A 19,427-nucleotide genomic window follows, 5' to 3' on the forward strand; every position below is an offset into this window, starting at 1 on the left:
TACAACTTCTCTGTGCCTCTCCGGGAGCCCCCACCCTTTCTTTCGGAGAGGGGGTGTGGGTTGATACATCTGAGAATTAAACCAATGTTCTTTTAAGAAGACACTGGGTTTCAATTTGGGTATACGCAGGCATAAAGTGGCCTTCGGTAATTTAGATTTCATAGTCTGAGGCGTTCAGTTTCTGCCTCTTGCTTTGATAAGGCTGTTTAACATGGACGGACACACACACACACACACACACACACACACACACACACCTCATAAAAGCAGAGTAAATTGTGCCCCTGCAGGAAGGCCATGGAGGCCGGGGAGGGGAGTGTTTCTCGATCAATGAGTGGAATTTTCAGCAACATCGCAAGAAAAACTCAACACTACCTGTCACGCGTTTCATGAGGGGCAAGACATTTTCTGTCACAGTCACTTTTTTTGAAAGTGAACACAAATACACTAGGGGCATCGGTACAATAACTCTTAGTGGAACCATGAGAGTAGAGAAGGTTTAACCCCCTACCCAGATCTGCTCCCACTCCCAACCTGCGCCCGGGAACCCTAATTTTGAATTTAAAGGGGAGAGGAGGAATTAGCCAAAAAAAGAATCCAGAACAGCAGCCACAAAAATGTGTTTCCCAAGATACTCCATCCAGGTCAGGGGCCCCAGTTCTGCCCTTTCCTTTAAATTCTGGTCATCGAGTCAAAGATAATACGCATAAATACTTATTTTGCTGTTCCGATGTTAAGCCGTGTAATGTCACTAAAGTCTCCTCACCCACCGTGTCAAAGCTGAAAAGGAGTTCTACTCTCTCACAGCCTTTAGTGGAAAATCTAACGGCGGTGGGGATGGGGGGTGGGGGTCGGAGAAGAAGAGAGGCTGAAACACATGTTTTATCTGTCGCCTTCTTCCCTGCCCAACCGGACCAACGACTTCCAGAAGGTTCTACAAGGCATAGAGCCTTTCCGTAGGGACCTCTCAGTGCTTCTGAGGAAGCGGACGAGCAGGGATCCGATGAAGACTGGAGGTGTTGAAGGAATAAATAACCAGTCCACAAATAAACAAACTGTCCCGGGGATTCCTAGAGGGAAGGAGCAAGCTTGAAGGTCGGGGGAACTCGGTGTCGCTGTGCGGCAAGGCTGCCAACGAAAAAATCCTTCAGCTACCAGGCCCTCTAAGGAGCTCTTGATCCTCAACTCACCTAATCAAAACTCAGTCAAACAAACAGCCTGAACTATGGTCAATTTACGGGATCCCAAAGATGCTGGCCGCAGAGTGGGATCCTCGTTGGGCCCAGCACTGGCTAAGGAAGCGGGTCGGAAGCCACGCAGTGCCGCACTCCTTTGCGTCTCCAGCGGCGAAGCCGGGGTGGAAGGCAGGCCTGGGGCTCCCAACACCGAACGGGAACACCAGCTCCTGGGGGCTGGCTGCCTTTAGGCAGCGCTTTCATAGGTACGGAGAAGAGAGAGCAGCCGGAACGGGTGGCATGGGTGGGGAGAGGAGACCAGGAAAGCAATTGTTAGGTTCACTCGCTTCCCCGAGCCCCAGGTAATGGACTGGAGACGCAGATCGATCACCTAAGCCTCAGTGAAGAGCGAGGACCAATTGCTCCTTAGCTGTTATCTTGCTGGCTTGGCTTTCCCACCAAACCTTCCTTCCCAGCCCGACCCCCTCGTGAAGGCGAGTGCAACCGAATTCTACAACCCGGCCTCCTTTGTGGGCTCATCCTCAACACTCCGACCTGGAAACGTCCTTAGGATTATTCACCACTGCGATCAACAGGCCCCACACACTCAGTCCATTTGCTCTGAACCCATTACAACTAGGCCTCGATAATTAATAAGTCTAATTATTCGCCTTTTCACCCAATAATTAAAGAAAAAATCTCCAGGCTCTTTCTTACTTACAAGGTCTTGGGGGCAGATCTTCGCCCAACTTCCATCAATTCAATTTTGTATTTCAAACTAATCATCTTTTTGTTTTGCAAAGGAACGGGTTTTTATTTTTTGCTCTGGGCACGTGGTCTCGTTAAACAAAATGTGATAATAAAATAAAATTTAATAAGATGTAACTCATTTTTAAAAGTCCTCAGGTTAACTTGAGCTGGGGTTGGGGGGGGCAAGCTGGCTAAGAGCAGCTGGGTCTTAGAGCCGACGGATTCAGGCGCTCCTCGTTCTGATTGGTGCCATCCTTCCTAGAGCTGCCAGATGATTGGTGCAAACTTCCTGGAGGGGGCGCGGCCTGAAGAAAGTAAAAACTCGCTTTGAGCCAGAAGACTTTTGAAACTTTTCCCAATCCCTAAAAGGGACTTCGCTTCTTTTTCCGGGCTCGGCCGCGCAGCCTCTCCGGATCCCAGCTCGCGGACACTGTGGGCTGCCGTTCTCCTGGCGGAGCCCCGAGAGCCGCTGTCTCCTTTTCTAGCACTCCGAAGGGCTGGTCTAGCTCCACGGTCGCGCGTGGCGTCTGTGCCGCCAGCTCAGGGCTTCCATCCGCCGGTCCGAGAGCGCGCGGCCAGCCGGGCCGCCCGGGGTGCGCCCTCCAGGATGCTGATCCGCCCGGTCGGCTGAACCCGAGCGCCAGCGCGCGTGGCCCGCGAGGCTGCCCCGAGCCAGGGCTGCCCGCATCGCTCCGTCCCTTCCTGCTCTCTTGCTCCGGGCCTCGCTCCCCGCGGGCCGCAGTCGGTGCGCGCAGGCGGCGGCCGGGCGTCTGGGACGCAGCATGCAGGCGCGCTACTCGGTGTCGGACCCCAACGCCCTGGGAGTGGTACCCTACTTGAGCGAGCAAAACTACTACCGGGCGGCGGGCAGCTACGGCGGCATGGCCAGCCCCATGGGCGTCTACTCCGGCCACCCGGAGCAGTACGGCGCCGGCATGGGCCGCTCTTACGCGCCCTACCACCACCAGCCCGCGGCGCCCAAGGACCTGGTGAAGCCGCCCTACAGCTACATAGCGCTCATCACCATGGCGATCCAGAACGCGCCGGAGAAGAAGATCACCCTGAACGGCATCTACCAGTTCATCATGGACCGTTTTCCCTTCTACCGCGAGAACAAGCAGGGCTGGCAGAACAGCATCCGCCACAACCTGTCGCTCAACGAGTGCTTCGTGAAGGTGCCGCGCGATGACAAGAAGCCAGGCAAAGGTAGCTACTGGACGCTCGACCCGGACTCCTACAATATGTTCGAGAACGGCAGCTTCCTGCGGCGGCGGCGGCGCTTCAAGAAGAAGGACGTGCCCAAGGATAAGGAGGAGCGGGCCCACCTCAAGGAGCCGCCCCCTGCCTCGGCCAAAGGCGCCCCGACAGGGACCCCGGTAGCTGACGGGCCCAAGGAGGCCGAGAAGAAAGTGGTGGTCAAGAGCGAGGCGGCGTCACCCGCGCTGCCGGTCATCACCAAGGTGGAGACGCTGAGTCCCGAGGGCGCGCTGCAAGCCAGTCCCCGCAGCTCAGCCTCCACGCCTGCCGGCTCCCCAGACGGCTCGCTGCCGGAGCACCACGCCGCCGCGCCCAACGGGCTGCCCGGCTTCAGCGTGGAGACCATCATGACGCTGCGCACGTCGCCTCCGGGCGGCGATCTGAGCCCAGCGGCCGCGCGCGCCGGCCTGGTGGTGCCACCGCTGGCGCTGCCATACGCCGCAGCTCCACCAGCCGCTTACGCACAGCCGTGCGCGCAGGGCCTGGAGGCTGCGGGCTCCGCGGGCTACCAGTGCAGCATGCGGGCTATGAGTCTGTACACCGGGGCCGAGCGGCCTGCGCACGTGTGCGTTCCGCCCGCGCTGGACGAGGCTCTGTCGGACCACCCGAGCGGCCCCGGCTCCCCGCTCGGCGCCCTCAACCTCGCAGCGGGTCAGGAGGGTGCGTTGGGGGCCTCGGGCCACCACCACCAGCATCACAGTCACCTCCACCCGCAGGCGCCGCCGCCCGCCCCGCAGCCCCCTCCCGCGCCGCAGCCCGCCACCCAGGCCACCTCCTGGTATCTGAACCACGGCGGGGACCTGAGCCACCTCCCCGGCCACACGTTCGCGACCCAACAGCAAACTTTCCCCAATGTCCGGGAGATGTTCAACTCGCACCGGCTAGGACTGGACAACTCGACCCTCGGGGAGTCCCAGGTGAGCAATGCGAGCTGTCAGCTGCCCTACCGAGCTACGCCGTCCCTCTACCGCCATGCAGCCCCCTACTCCTACGACTGCACCAAATATTAAGGCGTCCAGTCCGCTCCAGCCCCAGGCCCGCACCGGCTTCACCTCCCCATGGGACCTTCTTCGACAGAGCCGCAAAAAGCGACCGAACGCGCCCCTCTCTCAGACCCGGGAGCAGAGAGCTCCGTGCATCTCGCAGGTAACTTCTCCGCAGCTCAGTTTGAGATCCCAGAGAGTCCCTCTAACCGGGATGCAGCACAGCAAAACGAAATACCGATTTATTTTTTTTTTTAATTCCCGTTCCCTGCCCGGATGCTGCGCCTGCTCCCCTTGGGGTTTTAATAGATTGGTTTATGGACCAAACCCCACAGGGACCCCCTAATGACTTCTGTGGAGACTCTCCCCGGGCTCAAGAGGTCTCTCCGGATAAGGTGCCTTCTGTAAACGAGTGCGGATTTGTAACCAGGCGAGTTCGTTGTTACCCAGAGCCTTTAATATAATATTTAAAGTTGTGTCCACTGGATAAGGTTTCATCTTGCCCAACTGTTACTGCCAAATTGAATTCAAGAAACCTGTGTGGGTCTTTTCTCCCCACAGTACCATAATAAAATAGGTTTTTCCCCCACAAATGAAGGTCTTTTACAAAACAAGAAAATAATTTATTTATTTTTTTGTTGTTGTTGGATAACGAAATTAAGTATTGGATACTTTTTATTTAGGAAGCGCATGGCTTTGTACAGTAGACGCCATCTGGAGTATTCCTAAAACACACAAAGAGACTTTAAAATTTCAACTTCATCTGTGTTTGTCTTCTGTGATCTCAGTGTTGTATTTACCTTAAAATAAACCCACGTTGTTCTTCTGCCCAAAGTTCCGATGGTGTCTTTGTGTCCTTGAATTTTCAAAAGGAAGTTGTAGTAAACCCAGTTGTGATTATTTTTACGGCGCAGGTGGCCTGGTACTTGAATTCGTATACAGATCACAGGACAATGGAACGAGCTCTCATTTAGTAATAGAAAGGGTTCTTGGTTTGTTGAAATATCCCATCCTGGAATTTTTTTTTCCTTTTTGCTCAAGGCAATCTGAGAAACTGTTCTCCCTCCACACATGGACAGGGTTGCCTGAGGGTAACAAGCTGGCCTGTTAACAAAGTGTTTTGGTGTGTGTGTGGGGGGGGATGCAGAAAACTGTTACCAATTGTCAAAACAAAATGGTGTCACTCTGTCTCTCTCGGTGTCCAGCTGTCCTCTGTTTAGGGGAGAAACAGAGAAAGGACAAACGGTCTGCAGCTTGCTAACCGCAACATAGCCGGAGCCTGGGTGAGTCCTATGCTCCCTCCAGTTCCTTAGATGCGGACTTCTTTCCCCCATTGGGGCTTTAAGCGTGCCAGCAAGAGGCAAAGAGGGTTGGTCTCTGGTATTTAAGGGCTGACTATGGGATCAGATTAGAAGTGAATTTCAGTCCGATTTATATCTCAATTTGGGCTTTAAATATTCAGCCCAGTTGTGGTAGAAAGGCCACCGTGCCCTCTCAAGAGCACGGTATTTTAGTGTTGAACTGGCTCTGGTTTTCAGTATGCTAAATAACAGGGAGACTATTTTTCTTTTTGATTCTGATATCTCATTTCTTTTTTAAAAAGAAGTAAAGAAAGGACGATAGATGGGGACAGACCTTGCTAAATGTACCTGGGGGTTGTCTCTTTCTTACCTATCGCAGGCCTGTGTGTTGGACTTTAGGCGTGTGTCACGGATTTTCACCCCAGTCGGTAACCTGTACCGTGCTCATGGAAGTTATTTCTATACAGAGCATGTTGGCCAGAGGGAAGGGGGGTGCTTTTGCAGGTCATCTGCTTAGCTCAGTGGTGGCCACTGTAACACGTATATCGTGTTACTGTTAAAACTGCAAGTTTTATATCTGTTCTGTTTTGAAATAGAGTTACGGGAGGTTCAAATTCTGATAATGTTCCCTGTGTATATAAGATAATCTTTCCACCTGCAGTGCCAGAATGCGGTCACTGACCTTCCATAAAGTGGGGAAACTGAGGGCTGAACTTGGGTGCGGTGGAGGGGGACAGGCCAGGTATATCTTGGTTCCTGAGCAGAGCAGTTAGCTTAGGAAGGGATCGGAAGATCTCTGGTCCCCTCCCAACGCTGGTTTCATTTTGCATGGCTCTCTTCAAACCTCTTGCCCCAGGAGAAGTGAGCTGCTTCCAAGCCAGCTGTCTTCTCTGCTTTCCCAGATGTTTTCGGTGCCTCCCTGAAAGCCTGCCCCCATCTTAAGATTCAGAACTCCTGGTGCCTTGTGACTGTCCCAGGTTATGTGTGCAGGAGCTTTTTACAGAGGGCCATTCTGGAGTAGGTAGCTTAGAGAAAAGCCCCCGGAACAGGCCCTACTCAAGGGCTTTCAAACACGGCCCTGGGAAAAGTTGTTTCTTAGGGCGTTGCTTCCTCAGGGCAATCAAGGAGGAGAAGGATAGTTACCAGAAGGTCAGATTCCTAAGGTTTACTCTGAGCTCACATGCTAGCAACCCAGCTTGGCCCAGCCTTTGGCACCTGAAGATTAGGGGCTTCAGGTCCACTCCAGATAAACCAGAATGTGCTGCCCCCCAACACACACCCAGCCAGCTGCAAGGAGGCATGGTGGGGCCACAATATTGGGGGTCACTACAGCCACTATTGAAAGCTGGATACTTTTTGGACTAAAAGTTGTACGGGGACACTGGTTGTTCTTGGCTCTGTGCTGGCAAGTCCAGTCCAGAGCATTCCAGGAAAAAGGGGCAAGGAGTTCTGAGATGGAAGTCCTGGAGTGCCCACCTAGGGCAGTCTCTGCCAGGGTGATTCTGCTCTTCACTGAACACAGCCTTGTCTGATAACCTCTGCTCAAGAAGATGATGGGGCTGGGCCAATCACAAAGATACGGCAGGTAAAAAACGAAAGCAAACCCAGAGAAACTGGCGGAAACCTTCATGTGGTTTTGTCCCAAGTGCTGGCTGGCCTTAACCAGGTGCACTAATCAAACACAGTCCAGTTTCGAAGACGGATCCACGAAAGGCGATCGCTCCGGACTCAGGCACTTTGGCTGGAGGGAATGTTGCTCCACCATTGCCTTCTTAGGCCGAAATTTTCAGGAAGTGCTTGATCGTGAAGTCCCTGCCCGTACCTCTCCCCAAACCAGCTTGGATCCACAGCCCTCACTCTCTGACTCAGGTGGTCGAATGAAAAATTGAGGAAGACTTTGGTCTAGGATGTGTCCAACTGGGAGTTCAACTGACATCTTAAAACATGAACCCTAGTCGCCTGGCATCACCAGGGATCCTGAGACTGACCAGTTCGTCATTCTTAACCCCCTTTTACTGAGGTAAATGAAGGTCAAAGGTTAGAAGCAGTTGAAAAGGAAGGGTTCATCTGAGGTGGGGGGGGGGTACCTGTGCTTGCCTCGTGGACCCTTCAGGGTCCTTTCCCCTGTGGCTCTCCTGCCTGGATCTGGGAAAGGCTGGTGAACAGTGTGGAAAGGTGATTCCAGCACCCTCCCTGCCATAGAGGTCTGTTGGCTGACGCCTTCTCCTTCATCCCTTGTTCTTGCTCCCAAATCCACAGGTGGGAGGGGGCAGCGGAAATCTCCCAACTTTGCTGTAAACCAAAACAGACAAGTATAGATAAAGATGTGTAGACCATGTGTCACAGCCAGCACAGGACTAGGTCTTGAGAAGGATCCCCAAAACTGTCCCATACTGCTGTGCCACCTGCCACTGTCTGTTCACTCCCAAGGTCAGGTCCGTGGTGGCCCGAAGATGGGTCAGCTGGTGGCTCAGCAAGGTATGGAGACATCTGAAGTCCGATTTCTGATTAAGGTGGAGTACCGGACTGGGTCAGAACCATCTCCCACCCCCATCCCCCCAGAGCCATCCTGCTCTGAATATTTGAAATGCTTTCCCAAACTCTCGAGAAGCACTCCCTGCCCCCCTTTCTCTCCTGCCCTCCATAGCCAAGGCCTTTGAAATGTTTGCTTTTCTGAGACAGGCTTGCAAAGAAGTGGGCTAGCGGGCTTCCAGAGTTTAGGAGGTTGGCGGCCACCGGCTGGGTACAGTGCCTGGGAAGATGCTATGCACCTTTAATGTACACCAGCCTTCCTTTCAACACCCCTGTGCACGGATGGCAGCAGAAAGACACGCGGGTATTGTTCTTGTGTGGAGCCTAGTCTTTTGGGGGGTGTCTATCTTTCTAAGTGTTCAAATCCATCCTCGGGCCGTGAGGGCACACAGAGCCGGGAGGGGCAGTAGCGGAGGCACAGACTCCGGAGTTACAAAGAGGTAGGGCTCGGTAGCAGGAGGTTTTGACCTGCCCTGTTCTGCCTTGTGTTTTCCGGACTTCAGCCTCTGGCCACTTCGTCCGAGAAGCCTGGATGGCCGTCAGACAGCCTTGGCCTTCCAGCCCAGAGTGCCTGGCTATTCCCCAGGCACTCTGCCTCCCCGGGAATCTGTCTGCAGTTGAAGCCCAGCAACATTCCAGGCTCCATAACTTCATCCCATTCCCTCAAGCTCTGGGGCCAGTTTCTTAGGTGATATTTCTTAGGACTGTGAAATAGAGTTATGATGGGTCAGTTCCAACTCTAACTCTGTCGGCCTCTCAGAGGAATGCCCACCATGTATCTTGCCTATCTGGATGGCTTTGGGTGGGGTAGTGAACTTGGACGCGCCCAGGAGGCCCGCCTTGGGGACCTTCCCATCCTCACTGGGAACAAGGTGCTCTATAAATAAATGTCATTTGGAAACCCCTGCTCTGCTCCCTGGGCCCCACATAGCATCAGCTGACCCAGCCTCTCTTTTCTTCAGACCCCACTCCCACCTACACACCCCCGGAAGGGGCAGACACTCCTCTCTGCTTGGCCCTTTCCAAAGGGGAAGGGGGAAGAGCAGAAAGCCTTCCATGTTTGTAAGTGAGGATTTAGGGGTGATCTGAGGCCCCCAACACTGGGCTGCATACTTCTCCCATTCCTTTCCCCCTCTGCTCTTCCTCACCCTCCTGAGGACACCTAAGCACCTAGGCCTCCCTGTTTCCAACTCTGAGGACAAACCAGCCAGCAGTAGTTGGGGAGTTCTCTGTGGCTTAGTCTCAGTTTCATGCTCTGTGAAATGGGTGGGTACTTCAGGTTTGTCTTTCACATAGACTGAGAGGGTTAGGGAGGGATCTTTCACAGGAGTCCTGAGTGCCACATACAGGGTGTCAGTTGTAATGTGATTTTGACCCTGTCTGTGGGATAGGTCTCTGTGGGAGAGCTAAGTTAACACACTGAGCCTCAGTTTCTTGGTCTGAAAATGGGAATAACAAATGTTTCTCCTTTAAATTTTTTGTGCGTATGCATGTGTGTGTGTGTGTGTCTGTCTGTCCATCTGTGTATCACTGAGATTTGAATCCAGGGTTTCTCACAGGCTGGACACGTGTCACATTACTCTCCCGACAGCCCCTTTATTTAAAATGTCATTTATTACTCTTCCGTTCTGTCCTTGGAGCCAGAGTTACTAGCTTGTGAGGCACCCTGTGTGGGTGCTGAGAGCCAGACTCCTTGAGATTAAGCGCTCTTAGCCAAGGAGTCCTCTTTCCAGCCCCAGCCCTTCCTTTTTGAGACAGGACTTCATGTAGCCTAGGTTAACCCCAAACTCACCATGTACCTGAGGATGGACTTTGAACTTCTGACTCTCCTGCTTCTATCACTTAGATGCTGAGATTGCTGGCATAGGCCCAGTGTGTCTAATTTATGTAAGCTTCCTGAATGCTATTCGAGCATTGTAGCGGCTGAGCGATACCCACCCCCCCATTCCTAATTTCCTTTTTTAAAATTAAATTTGAGAGTGGGTTTCACTGAGTTAGCCAAGACAGGCCTTGAATGTGGGATTGCCCTGCCTCAGCTTCCCGAGTAGCCATGGCAAGATGCTCAAGGCTTCTTCATTGTAGGGGTGAAATGATTTAATACAAACACCTCACACAATCACACAGCGCACACTGGGGCTCAGTACACATTAGTCATGATGATCTGTCCACAGTCCCCTCCTCCCCAACCCCCCAACACAGGGTTTCTCTGTGTAGACTGGGCTAGCCTCGAACTACCCGAGATAAGCCTGCCTCTGCCTCCCGAGTGCTCGGATTGAAGATGTGCACCACCCGGCTTTAAAATAAGTCTTAAAAAGTTATTAATGCAACAGATACAATACGAACTGTCTGAGTTTGTCTGTGCTCTCTTGGAGAGTGACAGGAAAGCATAAAGAACTCCATGTTGTGTCATTTATTATTAATCCTGTGGGAGAAAGAAGGTGGCTTCATTTAGCAGGTGTCTTGAGCCTGTGAACTCCCTAAAGGCCAGAGAGGCAGGCCCCACCCCCACATTCTGCTCTAGATCTGAAATCAGCTGCTGCTGCCACCACCACCCCAGCGTCTAATGGGTTTTACGTTGTCATTAAGGTGACTCGTCCAGAGTCCCGAATCCAAACACAGTACAGTAGGTAAGATCAGAGGCCCAGTGCTCCTGAATGGAAAAAGAATTGAGGTCACTGGGAGAATACAGATGGGCCTGCTTTGTTCTGGGTGTGCCTTGGGGGGCAGTGGGAGAAGACCCTAGCGCTCACGCTGAGTCTTGAAGGGCCTGTCTCCTCCTCATAATCTCTGGGAGGGAGAGGACATCCGCTTTGTTCCGGCAATGGGACTGTGTGGCTGTCATCCCACGCAGAAACCACTGCCCATTTCTGCTCCCTAGTGTCTGGTCTGAGAAGCATGGGGTTCTTCTCCTGGAAGGGAGGTGGCTGCCTCCAACTGACTTCCCAATACGTAGAAACCCCCTCCTCTGTGTTTGTGTGCACGCGCGCGCGGTTATGGGGGTTGGATACTTAAGGAACCTGCTTAGAACCCCTTCTCTTCTCGGCAACACCCACTCCTCCCTGGCTCCCCCACCCAACCAGGTCGGCGTTCAGAAGACTAAGCTTCCGCACGAGGGCGCATCCGCTCCTAGACTCCCGGACTCCGGACTCCGGTCCTCTGCATCGCAGTCCCCGGAAAGGCTGGACCGTGCCTCTGCGCGAGGGTCGCCCCAGAGCAGGCCCTCTAGGGCTAAGAAAAGCTCAGTGTCATCCGAGAGCCCAGGCTTCACACAGCGCCCGGAGCCGGACCGAGTGCACCAGCTCCAGGCCCCTGCGGACGCTGCCAACTGCAGGCCCTGCGCCTCCAAACTGCTGGTGCAAGTCCACTGGAGGTTTCTAAAGGTTTCCCCCTTTAGGGTTTGTGCCCCGCCCACCTGCAGGGCGTGTCTTCGCCGGCAACCAGCCCACGCCTAAAGTGGGCGGTGTTTATTCTTGAGACTCGAGTTCAGAAATGCCTTAGGGTTTGGAAGAGGCGCCCGGACAGCGCAGCAGGGCCCGCCTTTCGGACCGGCCGAGGGTGCCCGCTAGACTTGGGGTCTTGGAGAGCTCTGGGACTTGCGGGGACTGCGGAGGTGGGGGAGGGAGTTTTACAGTCACAGTTGCTTACCTCTGGGTCTGGGTCTGCTAAAGGGAGTGCAGAAGCGAGGGAACCGGTTGCAAAGGTGAGGTTGCTCACACCGTTCATCCCAGAATTAGAGGGGCATTCTGGGATAAAGGCTGGGTTTCCGCCAGAAACACACTCCGACCCTCTGGGCATCAATCGCTCCCCAGGACCTAGGTCAGTAGCCAGAGCTGCTTGCTGAACTCAGGTTAGAAATGTTGAAACCATAGACGGAGATAGAATCGAGGAGGGCTGGACCCTAACACAGGCCCACCTTTCACCAAAATCGGTGTGTGTTTGTTTGTTTGTTTGTTTGTTTGTTTTTGTTTTTCTAAGCAGAAGCAAAATTTTTCTGGTCCCTTGCTGGCTTCTTTGTGGTGGTGGGATGCTAGGACATCTTAAACACGAAGACTATATTCTAAATTCCTCTCCTTGGAGTAGGAAGATCGATACTCCACTTCTCCATATTCAGAGGCCATATGAGTACCAGCCACTGGTCCAAGCCTCAGTGTATCTCCCCCTTCCAGTGGGTGGCAGCGACTATTTCTTTACCCATCACACCACCAAACACTTCCCTCTTCTTTAGCAAGTTACTGGAGAAGGGGGTGGGGGCTAGCTTCTAACCCAGATCTTGACACAGTTTCCACTTTCAAAGAACACTCTCGTGCAGACATCATGAATAGAGACTGGTCACTCGAGGTTAACCTGCATCCCTACCCCTCAGGAGGGAGGCTCCTTGGAGAGATACCCCTTTTGGAACCGGCATCATTCTGGGAGTTTGGATTCAAAGCTGGACGTAAATGTAAAAGGAGACGGGTCGGGGATGCTTACACCCCTGGGTGGGTGGGTGGGTGGGACCAGCATGCAGGCTTTACAAATGCTTCATGTAATCACCAAGCAGCTGTGCACACTTGTAAAGCTGTTGTAACCCCCCTCCTTGTTATAAACAGGAAAGTACAGAGTATGGAGCTAAAGACCCACATTCACGAACATCAGCTCCCAGCCAGCTGCCACCCTCCCCCGCTATCCCCCCCCCCATACGGTATGCCTTGCTAGCAACCTTAGCCAGACCAAGGGACCTTGTTTCCGCCCCTCCTCCGCTCTTTCTAAGGGGAGTTGTTTCCGCATTCTACAGCCCTGCGGCCAAGGTAGGGACCAGGTACTCCGCCCATCCACAGCTTTCCAGAGCTGTCTGCTCCCCCTCAAAAAAGGCTGACCACTGAGATCCACTCATTTGAGTCTCCAAGAGCCCCGTTAGGTGGGGCCTCTGGGACAGTAGTCCCCTAGGGAGTGCGCTACTCCGTGGGGGGTGTGTCTAGTGTCTTCCCAGTTCCCGAAATGCAGAAGAGGGTGCTGTCTCTACACTGCCAATTAAGCTTGAGGAAATAAAAGATCTTTTGTGGGAGGATCCCCAAGACCAGATTACAGTGAACCCCTTTGCCCCCCCCCCCATCTCCATCCTTCCTTCTTGGCCTAGCAGACCCAGCTTGGGGAGAGCCACCCGTCCCTCCACATCCTGCCTCGCTGACTGTGTGCTTACAGCGTCAAGGGGTGGACGTGGTATTTCAAACATCAGATCAGTGCGTTTATATATTGGGTGCCCGGAAATTTTTCCAAATAAACACAGCTTGATTCAACTTGGGTGGGCGGACTTATCAACAGACTAATTCTATAAACAAATGAAGACTAGTCCCGAAACCGATTGGCTGGTATCAAAAAGACACGTGGAGGGAAGAGCTGGGAGATTTTCAGCAATGAAATTTTAATTAATGTGGGTGGGCTGAGAACACAAGGACTGTTTATCATAGACAATTTATTTTCCAGCGCTAAGTCAACACATAATAGCAAACTTACAACAATTATTTAACATTTTTAAAGCCATGAAGAAGGGACAGAGCGCGCAGCGGCTGGGGAGAGCGGCAGATCGCAGGGCAGACGCACGGAGGGCTCCCCAGGAGGGCCCTGGCGCAGGGCAAAGTCCCTAGGACTTCCCGGTGGAACAGAGACAGGCTGCGGTCGCCATGAGCCACCTCTTCAGTCCCCCGCTGGCCGCTCTGGCAGCCTCGCCGCTGCTGTACGTGTACAGCCCCGAGAGGCCCGGGCTGCCCCTGGCCTTCGCCCCTGCGACTGCATTGGCCGGCCCGGGCCGCGTCGAGCCCCCGCAGAAGCCGCCCTACAGCTACATCGCGCTTATAGCCATGGCGATCCAGGACGCTCCCGAGCAGAGGGTCACACTGAACGGCATCTACCAGTTCATCATGGATCGCTTCCCGTTCTACCACGACAACCGCCAAGGCTGGCAGAACAGCATCCGCCACAACCTGTCGCTCAACGAGTGCTTCGTGAAAGTGCCACGTGAGAAGGGGCGGCCGGGCAAGGGCAGCTACTGGACCCTGGACCCCCGCTGCTTGGACATGTTTGAGAACGGCAATTACAGGCGCAGGAAGAGGAAGCCCAAACCCGCCGCGGGTTCCCCAGAGGCCAAGCGCACCCGGGTCGAGCCGCGGGAATCTGAGGTGGGCTGCGACGTAGGGTCACCGAACCTGGCCACTGCACGCCCGATGCACGAGCCGGATCGCTCCCAGTCCCCGGCGGCGGGAGGCACCGCGCGGTCGGCGCTCCTTCCCTGGCCTGGCCCTGAGCTCCGGGACCCCGACGCGGACCGCACAATCCAGGACGCAGGAGCAGTGGCGAGCGGCCAGCTGGAGCGCCCGGTACACTACCCGGTACACCACCTGGGGTCCTCTCTGCGCCCCGCCCCCAGCGGCTCCCCCAAAGGTTCCAAGTCAAAGAGTTTCAGCATCGACAGCATCTTGGCCGTGAGGCCAAAGCCGGCTTCAGGGGCTGAAGCACCGGGGATCTCTAAGCCCCTGCCTGGCGCGCTGGGCTCCTCTCTGCTGACCGCCTCCTCCGGCCTACCGCCTCCCTTCAACGCTTCGCTGGTGTTCGACCCGCACGTCCAGGGAGGCTTTTCCCAGCTGGGGATTCCTTTCCTTTCTTATTTTCCTCTGCAGGTTCCCGAGGCCACGGTGCTTCGCTTCCACTAAGGCGGATTAGCAGCTGCTTTCCCGCCCTGCGATCCCCCACCTCCAGCGAGCCAATGCCTGTGGGCGAAGTCGCCCTGGTCTCTGCCCTGGCAGAGATTGTGGGTTTGGAGCTGCGGGCCAAACTCGGTGCACTGAGAGGCCACGTCCATCTGCTTTCTCCGATTCTGACTGAACCATACACCGGTAGCTTTGCAGATTTAAAAGACCGGTCCTAGAGGACGTGTTTGCCGCACTCTCAGCGCCTACAGCCCCTCATTGGCCTCGGCGGCGGCGGCGTTGTACAGTGACCCACCACAAGTTCCCGCTAGGAGCTGAGTCTCCTGCTGACCCCGAGGGCAGGACTTACAGATAGAGCGACGACTCTATGTGGAGGGTCAACTGGACCACAGACCGCTCAGCGTCTCCGCGTTGCACAGGCCTCGGCTTTGACATCTTGGGATGGGGGGGGAGCTTGCAGCTAGGGCGCTGGAGATGATCCGTGGTCCTCCGAAGTGTCTGGGAGAGATGCAGGCCTGGTTAACGTTTACAACCAAGGTTGAGCAAAAGCAGGCAGAGCGGAAATGCCCAATATGAATAGATAAACCTTCTTCCAGACAGGGAAAGACTCATTTATTCTGGGCTTATAAACCAGGCTCCCCTTGCTATAGTTAGTAGCTTCTTTTCAGGCACCCCGTGTGTGGCTCCCCCACCACCACCCCAACTTTAAGGTGGCACAGTGATGCATTCCACGGCATAGCCCTCTATTGGCTTCTGCTTTTCTTTTTCTTTTTTCTGTGTGGAGGGACTATGCCTCAAGGACAAAATGTTTTTATTTCCGTAGCTTTTCAAGATCTACCTTTCTCTCCCCATGAGACATACTTTCCAGAATCACAGAGTGAAGGACTCCATGTAATCAGAGAGGCCAGGGAGCAAGCCCACTCCTGAGTGTGGGACACAGCCTCCAGGCTCGATAGGACTCTCTTCAGACATAGCCTGTGGAACCCCAAGTCTGTGTTCCCTCCACACCCCTCCAGGGGAATCTGGATCTCGACATTATATAAACACATAAGAGGTGACCAGAGCGCGGGGGGGGGGGGGGGTATCAACAAAGAGCTGACTAAGGCAAGCGAGTTAGTTGGTTACAGTTCAGTCCTGCTTCCAACTTTGGGGAAACCGCTCAGGCCTTTGTGGTGCCCCTGTTTGACCTTTTGGTGGGCTCTGCAACTCAGCTTCCGGAGGAAGGAAAATGCTGGTCCTTGAGGCAAGAAAGGGCCAAACATGAATTCTAGAGCATAGGCCTACAGTGAAGTCTCCCAACAACTGAGGTGTGCCCCCTCACACCTGTAATCTCAGTACTCACAAGACGGAGGCAGGAGGATTGCTGTGAGTTTAAGGCTAGCTTGTACCACAGAGTTAGACCTGTCTCTGACCGACCGGAGGAACAAAATCCAAAACAACCACCTCCCAGGGCTTGGGCAAAAGTGCTTAAGAACTCTCAAGTCCCCTGCTGGTCAGCGTTGGGAAAGCATTTTGGGCCGCTGTGATAATTCGGTCTCATAGCCCAACCCAGGTCCCACCAGGTCAGTGGGGAGAGAGGACTGGACAGGGCCCTCTCTGAAGGTCATTGCTCAGACTCCCTGGTGGATCCAGGTGGCTATGACTGAGCGGAGTGCAGCCGGAAGGCCGCCATTGGATGCCTCCCATGTGTTCAGACTCTGAATAAAGGTTTTTTTTTTTTCATTAACCTCTCACTGACTGGTTCAGAGGATCATGAGGAGATAAACATGCAATATAACAGGAGAGAGAGAGCTCGAGATTATACCCGGGAACCCAGTCAGCATCTTTGGCTGTACTGGGCACTCTTAGTTTTTCTTTCCATTCTTGTGTTTGACATGCTGTCTTGTGTGTGTTTGTTGATTCGTGACAACTGACTTTTGAAGAAACCGCCGGTTTAACGCCCGCTGTTCTCAGAAGGCAGCATTTTAGGCTTATAACCCAAGAAGCCTTTGTAAGGCCATCATCTTTAAGGGGCAGACAGATACAAGAGCAGGCATCTACTTGGTGTGTTTACGCAGGAAAAGTCTATCCAGCTTCCGCTCTCATCAGGCACGAAATCGCTGGAGAATTGGACTGTGAGGATGTTTTCTGTTCAGTCTGTGTGTTCCTCTCCTCCTGAGGAAAGGGGGGGGGGCTGGGTTCTCAATATCCAAGCAGTTGCTCTAATGTCCCATGTATTTAATTGGCTTAGTAGTATAAATGGTGATGATGATGATGATGATGATGATGATGGTGGTGGTGGTGATGGTGATGATGATGATGGATCAGCTAGACCAAGACATAATTTCAGGCCAGGAGGCAGAAGCAGGCAGGTTGATCTCTGAGTTCAAGGGCACCCTGATCTTACTGGTCTACAAAGGAGTTCCAGGGCACATAGGGTCATACAGTGACATCCTGTCTCAGAAAGAGAGGGAGGGGGAGAGAGAGAGAGAGAGAGAGAGAGAGAGAGAGAGAGAGAGAGAGAGAGAGAGAGAGAGATCTGCTAGTGATTAAGACAGAACTCCAGTTGTGTTTAACAGGAAGCAGAAGGGAGACTATGATTCTACTCTCACGCAACCAGAAGGTTCTCTGCATAGAACAAAGGAGTAGACCTCTGATAGCGCTCTCTCTCTCTCTCTCTCTCTCTCTCTCTCTCTCTCTCTCTCTGTGTGTGTGTGTGTGTGTGTGTGTGTGTGTGTATGTGACTCTGTGTCTCTATCTCTGTGTGCATGTGTGTTTAGCTGTCTCTGTCTCTTTCTGTCTCCCACCCCTCCTCCTCTCTCTCTCTCTCCCTCCCCCTCTGTGTGTGTGTGTGTGCACACATGCCTGTATGTATGCCTGTTTTTTGTCTCTTTGTCTCTCATGTGTGTCTCTCTGTCTCTCTGTCTCTCTCTGTATGTGTGCAAGCACAAGTCTGACTGTTCCTTTGTTTCTCTGACTCTACCTGCTTGCCCGTCTCTCTTTCACACCTGCAGATGAGCCCACTGAGTGTGACGACAGGTAGATTATTGTTGAGTGAGTGCATGGATGTGAACACACAATGCCTATGTATATGTGTACATGCAAATATCTACATATGCCTATGTAGTGAACACGAGCACTCTGAGACTTGTGCGTGAAGGTGGGAGGTGAATTCTGTGGCTTTAAGCATGACTTCCTTTGTAAAACTCTGTGTGTATGTGTCCATGTTTATGTGCGGGTGTGGTTATGTGTGTGCTATGGCATGCATGTAGAGGTCAAAGGACAAGCTCTGCGTCAATTTTCATCCTCCATCTTGTTTGACGCAGGGTGTCTCTTGTTGTTTACTTCTGTATACACACACAGGCTCGCTGACCCACCAGCTTCCAGAAGCTTTCCTGTCCTCACCTCCCGTCTCTGCAGAAGCCCTGAAAAGGTCCTCAGGTTTGCACAGCAGGCATCTACCCACTGAGCCACCTCCCCAGTCCTGTAAATGACTCTCCACAGTTTCATTTTCTGTCATATGTAATATGTCTAGGGACAGATTATCCATGTTTCTGCCTTACTGTGATGAGACTGACCCAGGCGTGGCGTCTCAGAAGACACCCTGACTCTGAGCCCTTGCCACACTTATCAGTAGAGACTTCTGTAGACCAGATGGTTTGGATGCTAAGGGCCTGATGCATGTTTCTGAGGACATAAACAAGACCTGTCTGGGGCATTTAGGGTGTGGCCACTTAATTCCAGCCATTCTCAGATGGACCCTGGAGCCCTGTGTCCTCCTTACTATTTCAAGGAGTGACCAGTGACTGTTGAAGACGGGGCCACAGATGGTGTCTATTATGGGAGCCAGGACTGGCCTGGTCTCATGTCAACGGCCCAAGGTTTCCACCGCACTGAGAAAATGGATGCTTAGCCTCAGGTTAGTGCACGGTTCTGCCCTGTGGTGTCTGGAAATGAGGTTGCTTCAGAGTAGAGAGGCTCCATGACAAAATCATCTTCTGTTAAAAGGAAAGGGCGGGGGTTTGTGGGGAAGGCAGATTCATTTGCTATGCATCAGAGTGGTTTAAAATCACACGTGGTCCTCTGTGCTGCTCTGGCCTCAAGGTTCCAGGGCCAGGTTCTGCAGGACCAGGCAGATGCCTGAGTGCTTGCAGTTGCTTGGGAGGGGCCACAGCAAGGGCTGAGACCTGATGGTAGGGATTCCTGTCCCTTCAAATGGCATCTGAGTGCCAGTGGCCCTTGGCAAAACAGATAGGCGCTCATAGGCCCGACTGGGGAGTGAGGTGGATACATGTACCATGGGGGTTGGAGGACTTTACCTTTGGGTACCCTTGCTTATATTGTTACCAGGTGTGGAGGAAGAAGGGCAGGTTGTGGGGTAAATGTTGGCCTTGAGCCTCCTTTTCTATCAGGTTTGAGAATCAGGGTCCCATAGGAAATTGAAGGGAAATTGGGGTTCCACAGATCAATGATGAGGATCGTATTGTGGGGGCTGAGGGTCAGGTGGGGAGGCCAGATGGATTGGTAGGGCGAGGACAGGCCCCACTTTTCCTTCCCCTCCCCCCCAACATCTCCGCCCTTCCCCCACCCCCCTTGGCCTGCCTACCTTATGCCACGAATACCTCTGATTGGCTGCTACCTGTCATAATTGTAAGCCTCAAGGAAGACTGGGTAACAAGGCGTATAGAAGATAACACACACACACACACACACACACACACACACACACACACACACACCACACACTTGCTGTGTTGGGACAGAGTG

At 53.4% G+C, this 19,427-nt stretch overlaps 2 protein-coding genes across 2 annotated transcripts; both read left to right on the plus strand.

Moving 5' to 3' along the window:
* The first annotated feature begins 2,292 nt into the window (after positions 1–2,292).
* Positions 2,293–4,995, plus strand: Foxc2 (forkhead box C2). The gene has a single exon (NM_001101680.1). It carries the CDS (start codon positions 2,708–2,710, stop codon positions 4,190–4,192), a length of 1,485 nt encoding a protein of 494 aa, NP_001095150.1. The 5' UTR covers positions 2,293–2,707; the 3' UTR covers positions 4,193–4,995.
* An 8,532-nt stretch (positions 4,996–13,527) lies between these two features.
* Foxl1 (forkhead box L1) lies at positions 13,528–16,943 on the plus strand. The gene is given in 1 exon segment (NM_001401050.1): positions 13,528–16,943. A coding segment is annotated over 1 exon segment (1,026 nt). The 5' UTR covers positions 13,528–13,658; the 3' UTR covers positions 14,685–16,943.
* The last annotated feature ends 2,484 nt before the right edge of the window (positions 16,944–19,427 follow it).

The sequence above is a fragment of the Rattus norvegicus genome, chromosome 19 (assembly GCF_021556685.1).
Source record: "Rattus norvegicus strain SHRSP/BbbUtx chromosome 19, alternate assembly SHRSP_T2T, whole genome shotgun sequence".
Lineage (NCBI taxonomy): Eukaryota > Metazoa > Chordata > Mammalia > Rodentia > Muridae > Rattus > Rattus norvegicus.